The sequence below is a fragment of the Brassica rapa genome, chromosome A01, assembly GCF_000309985.2.
Source record: "Brassica rapa cultivar Chiifu-401-42 chromosome A01, CAAS_Brap_v3.01, whole genome shotgun sequence".
NCBI classification, from domain to species: Eukaryota; Viridiplantae; Streptophyta; class Magnoliopsida; order Brassicales; family Brassicaceae; genus Brassica; species Brassica rapa.
The window spans coordinates 7,604,183-7,617,587 of NC_024795.2; the positions used below are offsets into that span (position 1 = coordinate 7,604,183).

The 13,405-nt window shown below is 32.9% G+C and overlaps 3 protein-coding genes across 4 annotated transcripts; all 3 read right to left on the minus strand.

The window, feature by feature from the left end:
• Positions 1-43: 43 nt before the first annotated feature.
• On the minus strand, positions 44-5,121 carry LOC103861340 (4-hydroxybenzoate polyprenyltransferase, mitochondrial). The gene is made up of 9 exons (XM_009139044.3): positions 2,840-5,121; positions 2,163-2,645; positions 1,954-2,089; positions 1,435-1,556; positions 1,196-1,265; positions 962-1,111; positions 737-872; positions 546-642; positions 44-461 (listed from the first exon to the last, which is right to left on the minus strand). Exons 2-9 carry the CDS (start codon positions 2,615-2,617, stop codon positions 392-394), a joined length of 1,236 nt encoding a protein of 411 aa, XP_009137292.1. The 5' UTR covers positions 2,618-2,645; positions 2,840-5,121; the 3' UTR covers positions 44-391.
• Positions 5,122-7,816: 2,695 nt separating this feature from the next.
• Positions 7,817-8,398, minus strand: LOC117132562. Its single transcript, XM_033287210.1, has one exon. It carries the CDS (start codon positions 8,396-8,398, stop codon positions 7,817-7,819), a length of 582 nt encoding a protein of 193 aa, XP_033143101.1.
• On the minus strand, positions 8,355-12,033 carry LOC103861348 (MLP-like protein 328). Of its 2 annotated transcripts, XR_004456791.1 has the most exons (3): positions 11,744-12,033; positions 10,618-11,009; positions 10,331-10,577 (listed from the first exon to the last, which is right to left on the minus strand). XR_004456791.1 is itself a non-coding variant. In XM_009139057.3 (2 exons), the coding sequence occupies exons 1-2, from the start codon at positions 11,928-11,930 to the stop codon at positions 10,741-10,743; spliced, it is 456 nt and encodes a 151-aa protein (XP_009137305.1). In that variant the 5' UTR covers positions 11,931-12,032; the 3' UTR covers positions 8,355-10,740. The 2 variants fall into 2 exon arrangements, 1 of the variants encoding a protein (XP_009137305.1); XM_009139057.3 differs by having other exon boundaries at positions 8,355-11,009; positions 11,744-12,032.
• Between the last annotated feature and the right edge of the window lie 1,372 nt (positions 12,034-13,405).

Sequence of the window (13,405 nt, forward strand, 5' to 3'; positions counted from 1 at the left end):
AAATCAATTTGTGTTCGATATCATTTTTCTTTCTTTTTTGCAATTTGAGATTGAAATTAAATTTATACAACCAATAGGGGTAAATAATCATGTAACTTTCAAATAATTGATACAACTATTTTAAAGCAAGACTCTATTCTGTCCAGAGGTTTACTCTGTCAAGTGTCAACACTTTGAATGAGTATGGATAAACAAACATCCTTGTAAACAAAGACATGAATCCCAGTTCCTATTAACAGAACCAGAAACTAATGAGAAGAGTCCAGTCCAGAGGGTTACTCTGTCAACGCTTATCTGACAAAGGCTTCTTCCATGTTTTGGAAAAAAACGCGCCTTTAGCTTTTGGAGCCTGAGGGTGGCCATGTCCTCTATTTCACTAACAGATAGATCTCTACTGAAAAGTTCTTCCGAGTACAACCCCACTGAATATAATAGCACCAAACCACTTGTTCGACACAAACCTGTGGAAACATCAAAACCATAAAGGTATTAGCTATTCCAAGACAAACAACATATTGGATTCAGACAGAAGAAAGAAACCATACTTTTTACTGCAGTCAGTGCGAGATGACAAGTCAGCTGTCCCTATTTGCCATCCTAAGTGTCCTGATGCAGCGACCAGTGATGCGTAATATTGCCACCCTTAATGATTATAGCAAGAAACACAAAATAAAAAAGAATGTGGATGGAATTTGGAAATCACAAAAAAGAACCGTTGTGAAGTTCATTGAGTTACCGAGATCTGCACTGAGTCCAGAAAGTGTAAGCAAACCCATGGATGCTGTGCCAAATCCAGTAAGCCAAAGCTTTGTATTATCACCGAATCTAAGAGCTGTTGACTTCACACCAACCTTCACATCATCTTCTTTGTCCTGTAGACAGACACATACAATAATAACCCATTCTTTCACACTAGCACATGACCAAACAAAATAGTTTCAAGAAACAAAGTGAACTATACCTGATGTGCATAGATAGTATCATACACAAGGGTCCAGCAGACTCCTGAGAGATAAAGAGGGAGAACAACAGCTGGTTCTAAGCTTCCTTTAACTGCAGCCCATCCTAACAATGCTCCCCAGTTTATGGTCAAACCTAAGAATGCTTGAGGCTGCAATAAGAATCCAAGAACCGACCAAATAAGACAGAGAAGAAAAATATATAGACTAAATTTGAGGATGGCTTTTTAAATTACCCAAAATGTAAACCTCTTCATAAGTGGGTAGGAGAAGACAAGTAACAAAGATGAAGCCCCTAAAACACGGCTGCAGAATTATTTTTTGAAATGAGCTAACATAGAAAGAAACAAGTTAAACACAAAACTAAGGGAACGTTTGATATTATGTATTCAGAAGTTTACTACATCTGGTGAATCACATGTGTTTGTGAATCGAAACAAAAACGCTTTCGTATACGCAACTTGTGTGCACAAACCTGTAATTGTTAAGTTGGAGAAGAATCCCTAAACCTAAAAGCAACTGTAGCCCAAGAAACTGAAGCCCTTGAAATGGTGTCAAAAGACCACTTGCAATAGGTCTTAATCTTGTTCGATCAACCTGGATAGAAAAAACAATTTCTCAGGCACCGTAATCTAAAAGACTAAAACTAAACAATCATATAAAATCTTGAGCCTCATGTATTCATAACGCATATTTCAATTTAAAAAAAAAACATGTTTTCCACCTTCATTGCATCTAATATCTGAAGTCTATTGTCTTCTTGGATAAGTAATCAGTACATGCAGATAAACTAAAACCCCCTATAGACATGTGACTAGGAATGCTAGATCAATTGACGGCATAAATTGATCCCACATACGAGTGTCACGAGCACTTCAAGATGTCAAAGCAGAAACAGTATAGTCACAGAAACCATGGATCTATACAACATATATGACATCACTTGTCTGTGTTAAGACATTCTCTGATTCATATACCGCAAAAACAAACGGACCTTTGTATCAATGTCCCGGTCAAGCAGATCATTTATAGTACAACCAGCACCTCTAAGAAGTAATGCACCGCAACCGAATAAACTCATCATTTTAAAACTCGGAAGGCTTCCAGGATCAGCAGCCAACGCAATTGACCTACACAAAAAATGATTGAAACTCACTAATCTCTAAGCTACAGTATCCAAAGGATAAGATACACTAAACTCACCACATACAAGGCCAAGCAAGCAACCAAGTCCCAATGGGTTTATCCAAACGAGCAAGCTTAGCATAACCTCTAGCTCCCTCAGGCAAATACAAATCAACCCAATTAGAAGCTTCCTTAACACCACCAACACCACCACTCTTCTCCTCCTTGTCGTCTTTCTTAGGATTCCCCTCCACAACCGAAGACATTCCAGCTACTAATCTATAGTTCCAGCCAACGCCAAGAAGCTTCTCATGATGAAAGTCCCTCCCTTTACTCCACACTTCGTGGTCACGACTCCATAGAGGATACTTAAGCAAAGGGTTGATGCAATGCCGTGTAGTAGTAGTAGTAACGGGTTGTGACAAGTATATATTTTGTTGTTGAGAGTGGAAAACAGAACTTGAAGATGGAGTTGCCGACACGGATGGTTTCAACAACCGCCGTGAAACACGGGAGAGTCGGAAAAACGACATCTTTTAGAGAGAGAGGAAGTGTGTTTGCCTGCAAGAAAAAAAAAAAGAAAAGGACTTGAGAGGTTTCGAAACGCTAAGTAAAGTCAAGCGAGGGATCTTCAGAGGCTGAGTTTTGATTGGGTCTAGATAGTTCAACAATCACAGGCAGGACACAAACAGAAGCTAAGATCGGATTTAATAGACTAAGAGAAGGAGGAAGAAGAATGGTGGAGGGAAGCTTACCGGTTAACAACGACTCCGGCGTGGAGGAGCGAGCACCTCTCGGCAGCTAGAAATTCTCTAGTAACTCGGATGGATCAGTAATGGGCCTGTGCACCATTCTATCTGACCAGGCCCATAATGAGTTGATACCAATGGGCCAGAAAAATTTGGGACTGTTGAGGAAACATATTATAGTCTGTTTATTTTTCCAATCTTTTGTCTACTTTTTATTAATCAATATAATATATTAGAGAGTTGTCCAAAAAAATATATATATATATATAAAATTATGATTAATAATTTTACCAAACAGGTAAATCTTTATAATATTATTTGAAAAGTTATTTTTCTATGTGTCGCATTCACGTTAATTCTCAAAATAGTTAATTACATAATTACTTTTAATAAACTAAAAAAATTATTTACGATTTCTATTAATAACAACTATTTTTATTTCTTTTTTTTAATTAAATTAAAAACAATTAACTAAATTTTCATTTTTTTCAAAAGCACATAAATAAGAAAAAGTAATATTTATAAAATATAAAATTATAGTTTTTAGAGTTATTTAGGTGAATATACATAGATAAGAATTTAATTAGGTAAGTATGCAATGATGTGACTTAATTAAATATATGAAAATCATGATAGTGGATTTTTACCTTAATAGCCCTAATGTAGTGGTCGATGAAATCAGGATGGCGCGTGAAGAGGTGGTTGGTTTACTGCAGAGTTTTTTTTTGGTCTCTGGATGAAGGAGGGCAGGTTTGGTGTCAGTAAAATCAAATGTGATGCTAACTATGCTATCATATATACATCAATCATTAAATGAACATGTATCTTGCAGATTTAATACTAATCAGTAGACTCTAATCACTAAATTTTAAACCAAAAATTAAATCCTAAACCCAAATATTAAAATTTAAAGTTGATCCTAATTTCACTTTCACTCTCTAAATACTAAATCATAAACTCTAATCACTAAATCCTAAACCAAAAATTAAACCCTAAATTTAAAAATAAACCCTAAACTCAAATATCAAAATCTAATGTTCATCCTAATTTCATTCTACCTTCTAAATACTGAATCCTAAATTCTAATCACTAAACCCTAAATCCAAATATAAATCTTAAACCCAAATAAAATGAAACAAAATAAATATCATATTACACATTTGTGAAATTATGAAATATCTATGACTTAGCAAATTTTTATTGATTATCATTTTAATAATGAACGCACAAGTACAGCCTGAAATAAACGAGTGCATACACCATTAAAATAATAGTCAATAAAAATTGTCAAGTCTTATTTTGTTTATAAAAAATAAAAATTAATTAAAATTAATTGCCTAAGCAAGGAAAAAAAATGACATTGATAACAGAGTTAGCAAACCCCTACACATTGTTAGCAAAATCATAAGCCCTAAGCTGCAAACCTTAAACTTTAGAAGTTGATCTTTAAATCCTAAACTCTAATCTATAAATTCTCAGGGGTGAATCTTAAGATTTAAGATATAAAGTTTAAGATTTATGGTTTAACAAACGGTATTTAACAACATTTTTTTATTTTTTTGACAATTAATATTATTTTTTCATAAATAAAATATAACTTAACAAATTTTATTAATTATTGTTTTAATAATGAATGGACATGTTCATACATTTATTCTAAGAAGTGAACAATTTTAAAAGTTTTTTATTAATAGTATGTGGGATCTGATAAAAATGAAAGTGAATTTTAAAAAAAAATCAGGATAAGGAGAGATGGAGAGAAAAATGCATGGAGAGGGAGAGACAGGTGGACAGAGAGATGTGATGTATATGACAGCTACGTAAAATAGTGTTTTTGTAGTATAGAGAAGTCATATTTGGACGATCTATTTTATAGGGTTACTTTTGGGATATAAGGAAAATGAAACAGTACGAAATCGATCACCTAAATAATTTTTTTATCGTGTATATCAAATATAATTACTCTAGTTTTTATATATAAACGAGTTTAAATTTTATTACCTTTTATCTTTTCCCAAAAACATTAAAATAAAATATCTAGAAATTTTTTTAAGATATATTTACTTATGTATATAAAACACAACTTCACAAAACAATTTTAAAAGGTAAAAATTTAGACATTCTTTTATATAACATAATAATATTTTATTATGAATGTTTATCAAATGATTAATAATAAAATATTTTTTAAAACATAAAATCATCATCTAATATCATATGTTTCACAAAAATAATTACATAGATAATTTTAATGAACTGAAAATTATAACTAAATACCATTATTGATAAAAAAAATTCTCTTTTTTAATAAAACTTTAATTAGGTTTTTAAATTGAAATTCCTTTTTCAAAAAATATAAAACTTCCTTTTTTAAAAAAATAGCACATAAAAATTCAAGTAAATATTTATAAAATATAAAAAGACAAATTATATATAAGAAAAAAATATTTTTATTATTTTTATATTTTTCTAAAAAACATAAAAAAAAATCTATAAATTTTAAAAATATAGACATATATTTTATTGTAATATATAAAAAAATATGTAAAATATATTTATCAACCTAAATAAAAACTAAACAAAATATAATTAACAATATTATTCTTATTTTAGTCTAATTATGACCAAAAAATATGGTTCATTTTTAAAAAAATGATATAACTCAATATACCCGAAATATAAATAACGAGCCAGTCAAAATATGAACAATTAAATCAACCGAATTATTATGAGTTATATATTCATACATGTGCATTTTCATAGTATTACAAGTTATGTTCTATTTTCTATTTTTAAAACAAGATACATCAAACTATACAAACTTTTATAAAATATATTTAAAAATATAATAGGATAAACTGAACTACTTACTAGTAAGCCAATTTTAATCTGATTAAAAAAATCATCGTCTATCTAAAAGAATAGAAACAAATCAACATACTGTAATGAATAGTTAAAGTAATACAAATATTATATTTGAAATAATATATCCAATTAAAATGGGAACATAAAGATACTAAACACAATTTTTTATCATACATATAAATTAAAAAATTATTTAAAACCTATAAACAAACAAAAGCAAATATTTTTAATATTATAATTTACTTATTTTGTAAATTTTTATTTTCGTGCATGAGCACGAAAGAATCACCTAGTAAGTATTTATAAAAGAATTATGTCCGTATGTGCGGATAAAACACCTAATTTTCAATAAATATTAGAGCATCCACAATGGTGATACCCATTGTGGAGTCCTTAGGAATAAAATATCACTATTATTATTTTTTTTGAATAGTTAAGGACTCTTGTGAAAAATGTGTGTACAATGGTGAACCCGAAGTTGGAATCTTTAGGAATAAAAAAATATTTTTTTTTTGTTTAGTGAAATATAATTTTTATATATTGAATGATTAAATAGAATAATTTAACATAAAATACTAGAAATAAACTTTAAAAATAATAATTAAACATATAAATATAACAATTAAAAATAAAAACAATAATTAAACATAAAGATAGAAAAATTCCTAAATAAAAACATGATTAAATATAAAGATTACACATAAGAGTTTATAAGATGATTGAATATTAAAATCCAACATGATCATGAATGACCACCTAATGAAGACTCACCACTCGTTCTGCTCAAGTATTTGCTCAGTATTTCAGAGCACTCTTTTCTTTCCGAACATACACACATCAATGGAGTAGATTTCCCATCTCCAACCACATTGAACGCAAATAAGTCTCCTATCTCGCATCTGTTATCGAGACAGAACTTTCTCCAGCCTCTTGTGATAATACTTGCCGCCTGATTCGCTAAATCGCAAACTCACATTCCATGAATTTCCCTCTTTGTTCACCAGTATCGTCTCTTTGCATTGTTTATGCAAAGCCGTAGAACTCGTAGCTCCCACAGGAAGGTACTGCAAACAAATAATGTAAAGACACATAATAGATTAAACTATTTATCTACTAACTAAATTGACTCACAAGTTTGTCTTTTTTTAGATTTGAAGCAGTGACCTCAGCCAAAAAACAGTAGTCAAATGAGAAAGAAGACATTGCCCCGGTTCGTCCTGAAATAAAAGAAACAAGTTCCCACAAAACAATTTAATAGTAAATTTTATTTTATTAATTGCATGAAAAAAAGATACAATGATAAATATAAAGAAATCAAGAAACACTAATTAAACATAAAGATACATTAATTAAACATTAAGATACAATAATTAAACATAATCAAGGAATTTTTTAAAAATACAATAATTAAACATAAAGATAGAAGGATTTTTAATCCTCGTCACCAAATTTGTTCCAAATATGCTCGACTAAATCATTTTTCAGATGGTCATGTATTCTCCTATCTCGAACATCATTCCGACTGGGAAAAATATTATTGAGAATTGTAGGAATCTCGGTTTCCACCTGTGAACTTCTCATGACGTCACCTTCTTCAAATTCAGATATATCATAACGAATGTATCCATCCCGTTCATCTTCGACTATCATGTTGTGTAGTATGATACACGTTCTCATAATCTTCCCTATCTTTGCTTTGTCCAACGTAAGAGCCGGGTTTCTCACAATCGCAAATCGCGTTTGTAATACTCCAAAAGCCCGCTCCACATCTTTTCGGGTTGCTTTTTGATGTTTAGCAAATAACTCTTGTTTTGGTGATTGAGGGAGTGAGATGGATTGGATAAAGGTTGACCATTTTGGATATATACCGTCTGTGAGGTAGTACGCCAACTTATACATGTGTCCGTTGACCATGTACTTTACCCGCGGAGCTCGACCTTCTAAAATGTCATCAAAAAGAGGAGATCGATCGAGGACATTAATATCGTTTAAGGTACCTGGAGGTCCAAAAAACGCGTGCCAGATCCAAAGATCTTGGGAAGCTACAGCCTCTAAGACAATTGTCGGTTTTCCTGATCCACGGGCGTACTGTCCTTTCCAAGCGGTCGGGCAATTTTTCTACTCCCAATGCATACAGTCAATGCTCCCGATCATCCCAGGAAACCCTCGTTTCTCTCCAATGTCGAGTAGTCGTTGAAGATCATCCGGTGTGGGTGGTCGTAGATACTCGTCTCCGAATAACTGTATAATTTCGTCAGTGAAATTATGTAAACACAAAAGTGCTGAGGTCTCAGCTAGTCGGAGATATTCATCTACCGTGTCAGCCCCAGTACCATAAGCAAGCAGTCGAATAGCCGCCGTACATTTTTGTAGCGGAGAATGACCTAACCTCCCGGTTGCATCTGGTCTTTGTTGAAAGAATACAAAGTTCTCCTGGAGGGCAAGGACAATACGCATGAATAAACCCTTATTCATGCGGAAACGTCGTCTGAATTGTGCCGAGTATGTCGCATTCTCTCTGAAGTAGTCATTAACTAAACGGGTGTGTCCCCCTTCACGGTCTCGTTCAATATAACCCCGTGTGTTTTGCATATTCGGTTGGGCCTCCACTATGTCATTATATGCATCCTCGACGATTTCATCGAGAACCTCGTCCAATCTTTCATCGATTTCATCGGATGATGATGATGATGATGACATTTTAGGTTTCCCTCCTTTTAAAAATAAAATATTAAGTTTAGTTTTTTATATCATTTAAATAACATCTTATTTCCCATTTTCCAATCATCTTATTACCAATTTTTTTAAGGTTATAGATGTTAAAATTTTAAACATATATGGTATTATTTCATAAAATCCCAAATTCTAATCATCTAATTTATCATTTTCAAATCATCTTATTACCAAAAATTTTTTTGGTTATAGATGTTAAAATTTTGAAACATATATGGTATTATTCCATAAAATCCCAATTTCTAATCATCTAATTTATCATTTTCAAATCATCTTATTACCAATCTTTTTTGGTTATAGATGTTAAAATTTTAAACATATATGGTATTATTTCATACAATCTCATTTCTAATCATCTTAAATTCCATTAAGCCATGTTTTTGCTAACCTTGTGATATGTTTGGTCTTTTGCTAACCTTGTGATATGTTTCTCCGTCTTGATGTCACCGAGAATAGAGAAGCCCTGCCTTCCTTGAAATATTAAGCCATGTTTTTACTCAAGTCGCTTAATTCAAACAAGTTCATGAGTTAAACTCTTAAATTTTAGTGAGTTCAACACAACATCAATGAATTAAACGTAAGAACAAGAGGACACAAAGCATTTGATACATAAAAAGTTCATTAGCTAAACAGAAGTGGTTCTTGTAGTAGGATCCGAATACAAGTTCAGTCGTGGCTAAATATTACAACCTTACCGAGAAACATAAGTTTTGAACAACATGAAACAACCCAAAGAAAGTGAACACATATGAAACCTAAAAGGTTGAGAAACCCTTGAGAAAAAAGAGAAAATCCTCTTCCGTTGAAAACATATTTCATTTCGAAACCGTTTAAGAAATAAGATACAAATCCGTTTCAGATTGAAACCGAAATCATGTCAAAACCCTTTATACAAACCCCCATACTGGATATAAATCCCAAATCGATTTAACCCCAAATTTTTTTTAAACCCTAATTTCAATCGAAACCCAAATCGTTTCAAACGCATCACCGAACCACTAAAATGAGACGAATCTACATGAAAACTAAGCTAAAAAGATCAAAAATACAGGTTTACGCTTCGATTTACCTTCGTGAAGACGATCGATTTCAAACGGCAAATATCGCCTTTCCTCAAGCTCTCCTTTTTTTTTCGGTCTCCGTCGAGAATGACCATTTTTTTTTAACCAAACCCAAAATCAAACCGACCCCGTCCCACTCAGGAGTTGACACATTGCTAAGGATCAATCTCTTAAAAGCCTTGGCCACGGACCAATCCTTACGTCGATTAACCTAAGTAATATTATTATATTCGGTTTTACCTAAGTTTTCGTGCTAAGGCTTCGTCGTGTACTCCCGTTGTGCATGGTCTTATGATTATCCCCTATTCATGCTCTTGCGGTTTCTGTCTATGGAAAATACTCCATTGTATATTTTAGAAGAAAGAAAGAATAATTAAAATATTCAAATCTGTTTTCTCATCAATAAATAGAATCAACTGCATATGGCCCCTACTGGTTAATTATGACCTTAAGCCGACCATCCATGCACTTATCATGTTCATATCATCCCCTTGAAGGATGGGTAGTTACAATGCATGAGTTACCCATGGACACAGACCAGTAATAACTTAACGGATTAGCTAGGTATGTTACAATATAAAATTGATGTGCCTGGAAACTTCAATGTTAGATAATATATCCTAATATATCTGGAGATGATGGCATGGCCGCCACACTGCCACTGCCCCTTATGGTCGTGTCAACGCATAAATTTTACAATCATGCACTTTTAATATATCTGTACAACAGTACAAGTGATTGAGATTTTTTTTTCTTAAACACAACACGTGATTGCGATTATGTATCACCCATGTTCAATGGTTAAATCTAAAACTAGTGCTTTTCTTTCACCGCATATTTATAGAAAGGACTATAGAAACAGCCGTTTATACGTAATTTAACAAAAGAAAAAGAAAACACGCTCATCCAAATCAACCAATGGCACTAGATTTATATCTATGAAAAGCTGTACTTATACTGAAGACTGAAAAAGTAGATTACTGAAGAACGTACATTATTCATAAGAATCATTACATCGAACTCGATGATGACCATGACAACATATCAAACCATCTTGCGGAACCAGACAATTACATAAAATTAAACTCCACGTATCCCGGTATCCGTGACAAAAAAAAAAAAAAACTCCACGTACAAGACGCCCTTTATTATATTGATAAACACCTCAATAAGTAAGTAGAGACAGTGATGATGGTGATGGTGCGATGTTGATGATGATAATGATGATGGTGGTGATGGTTATAATGATTAAGCTTTGTTGACGTGGTGGTCCATGTCGGCCACCAGGCTCTTGACGAATTTCATGTAGGTGCTTGGTTCAGGAGAATCATCGTTGCGCTTCTCCCACACAATAGTGATTTTGCAGGCGCAGGTATCCTCAGTTTTGGGGATAAATTGGTAGATGACATCATACACCTTGAGTTGCTCCATCACGTGACCCTCAAGTCCTCTTAACGTCAACGTTAAGTTCTCATCGTCTACCTCTCTCTTCTCCTTGAACATCTCTTCCTTTCCATCTTTACACACATGTATATGTTCATTAAGTAAGTTTCTAACATCTGACTAATCATACTAGCTAATCATAAGAATATGTATGTGTGATTATATGTTCGCAGTCAATCTTCAGCGGACTAATGTTTCGTTTAACTAGTCTGCGCAGGTTGTTGAAGCCATGACGCCACGCATAGTGAATAAATACCCTAGAGAGTGCTGAACTCATATTAATACGTTCTTTAACCAGACCAACAAATCTAGATGGATTTTGACATATGTTTACCAGCTATGACCTCGACTGCCTGTTTTTGCATTGTTATACTGTTTAATGTGAATGAATCTATATTGTTAGAATTTGGAGGCAAAATTCATAGCTAATTATACACGCAAACGTCAAGTCTTTTCTTTCATATAAGCATTTTCCAAATTACTTGCATCTAAGATATACCATACATTAACCATCATAATCCGTACGTACTAGACAATAGATTTACTAAAACCCTAGTTCATATATATACATGCATGTAGTATATTCAAACTCAACAGTGTGTGGCAGTTTGTGTGTATATGACTTTAAAGTGTTAAATATATATATATAGAGAGAGAGAAGTCATCTTGATAATTGTCATGCTGATTCTTTTAGCAAAATCAGCTATTAAAAGCCTGAATGTTGTAGCAAACTGTAACTAATGGTTCTCGTAATGAATGAAATATGTTGACTAGAAAAAAAGAGAGAAAAAGTAAAGTAAATGTATACCCCAGGTGTAGTTCCAGCTCCTGATAGAACCATGGGAGTCATGTTCGCCCTCGTGAACGGTGACATTTTGGATGTGGTGGCCGATGGCGTCAGGGAAGACATGGTTCTCGCTCTTCCACCTCTTGTAGTGTTTCTCCGCTGTTCCTTTCAACGGAACCTCCGTCACGTATGTTCCTGACGTCGCCATTTCTCTCTCTCCCTCTCTCTCTTTTAAAGCTTCTACTTGTTTATTTTGCGTTGTGATGGTTGATGAAATAACACACGCCTCGCCACTGTTTATATAGTGAACGTGAAGGTTAAAATACGGGTTTTACCGTTTATTTTAATCATTGATCGTGCATGCTAGAATCTTCTCCTATTCTTCCTTTAAACCTACACTCTCTAATTAATGAGCAAAACTGGGTCATAGAAGTGTGTGTTTTCTTAAATGTTGAGTTGTCTTCGTCCACGTTATTCATGCGGGTAGTTGGCCTAACATCAATCATGCCCCATACATATTAATCAACTAAGACAGATATACGTGTATGTATATATCGCCATGCATTAAACAATAATGTAATGTAATATATATACATATACGTATATATATATATATATATGGATATGGCAATTGACATGCATCCGTAACGGATACAAATAATGGTTTGAGAACCACCGCTTTCACAGTTTCACTTGTTTACAAAACGTCTTGAAAACATGAATAAATACATTTAGATAGTGAAATTGTATTCAATTTGAATGTCAAAAGTGTTTTCCAATTTCACCAGTCAGCAACTTTTATCAATTTTATTCATTTTAGAAAAAAATTGTCAGTCACGGTTGACTTACGTACTAATTTTATTTATAAAAAAAAAATCTGGTGTCATATTCCGAATCTAATTTTGACATGTGTGCCTTGTATACTTTTTTTTTTTTGAACAACTGCAATATATTAGATAAAGGTTCAGTACATGATAGAGGGATCACATAACAGAGTATTTTTCGCTAGCGAATCAGCTCGAAAGTTACACGATCTAGAAATGTGCGAGAAGTAGATAAAATCAAAAGATGCAGATAGAAACTCGATGTCGTTAAGAACTCCATAGAGTTCCATAGGGTATGTGTTCGAGTTAATGGCTCTGATTAGCTCAAGTGTGCCTTGTATACTAAAATGTATAAAATCAGTACTTTACTAATTTAACAGTCGAGCGGGTGGGAGCAATTAATGTTTATTGCAGCTTATCATTCGGTCCATAAACGTAATCATTTCCAATAGAATCAATAAAATAAAACATCGAGTTTGATCCAGTTCCTAACATGGAAATGCATTAAATAGTTCTTGTTATCTTTTTCCGAGCTGCATTATGATTTGTATTTTTTTTTTTTTTTTTTTTTTTTTTTTGTAACATCATTATGATTTGTATACTCTACAATAAAAACGAAAGAAAATTAGTGATCCTACTTTCTTCATGCTTTTCTGTCTGTATCTGTGGAAAATAATTGAATGTATGTCAAGAAGCAAAAATGTTACTGGGGACGACATATTGTGCATAGAATAATGAACATACTAATAGGCTATACTAGTTGGTAGTATTATTTTTCATAGATTATATACTATCGGTATGGGAAGTCAACATTGTTGAGATCTATAATTGGATCAACTAGCTAGAGGAATTCAATTGG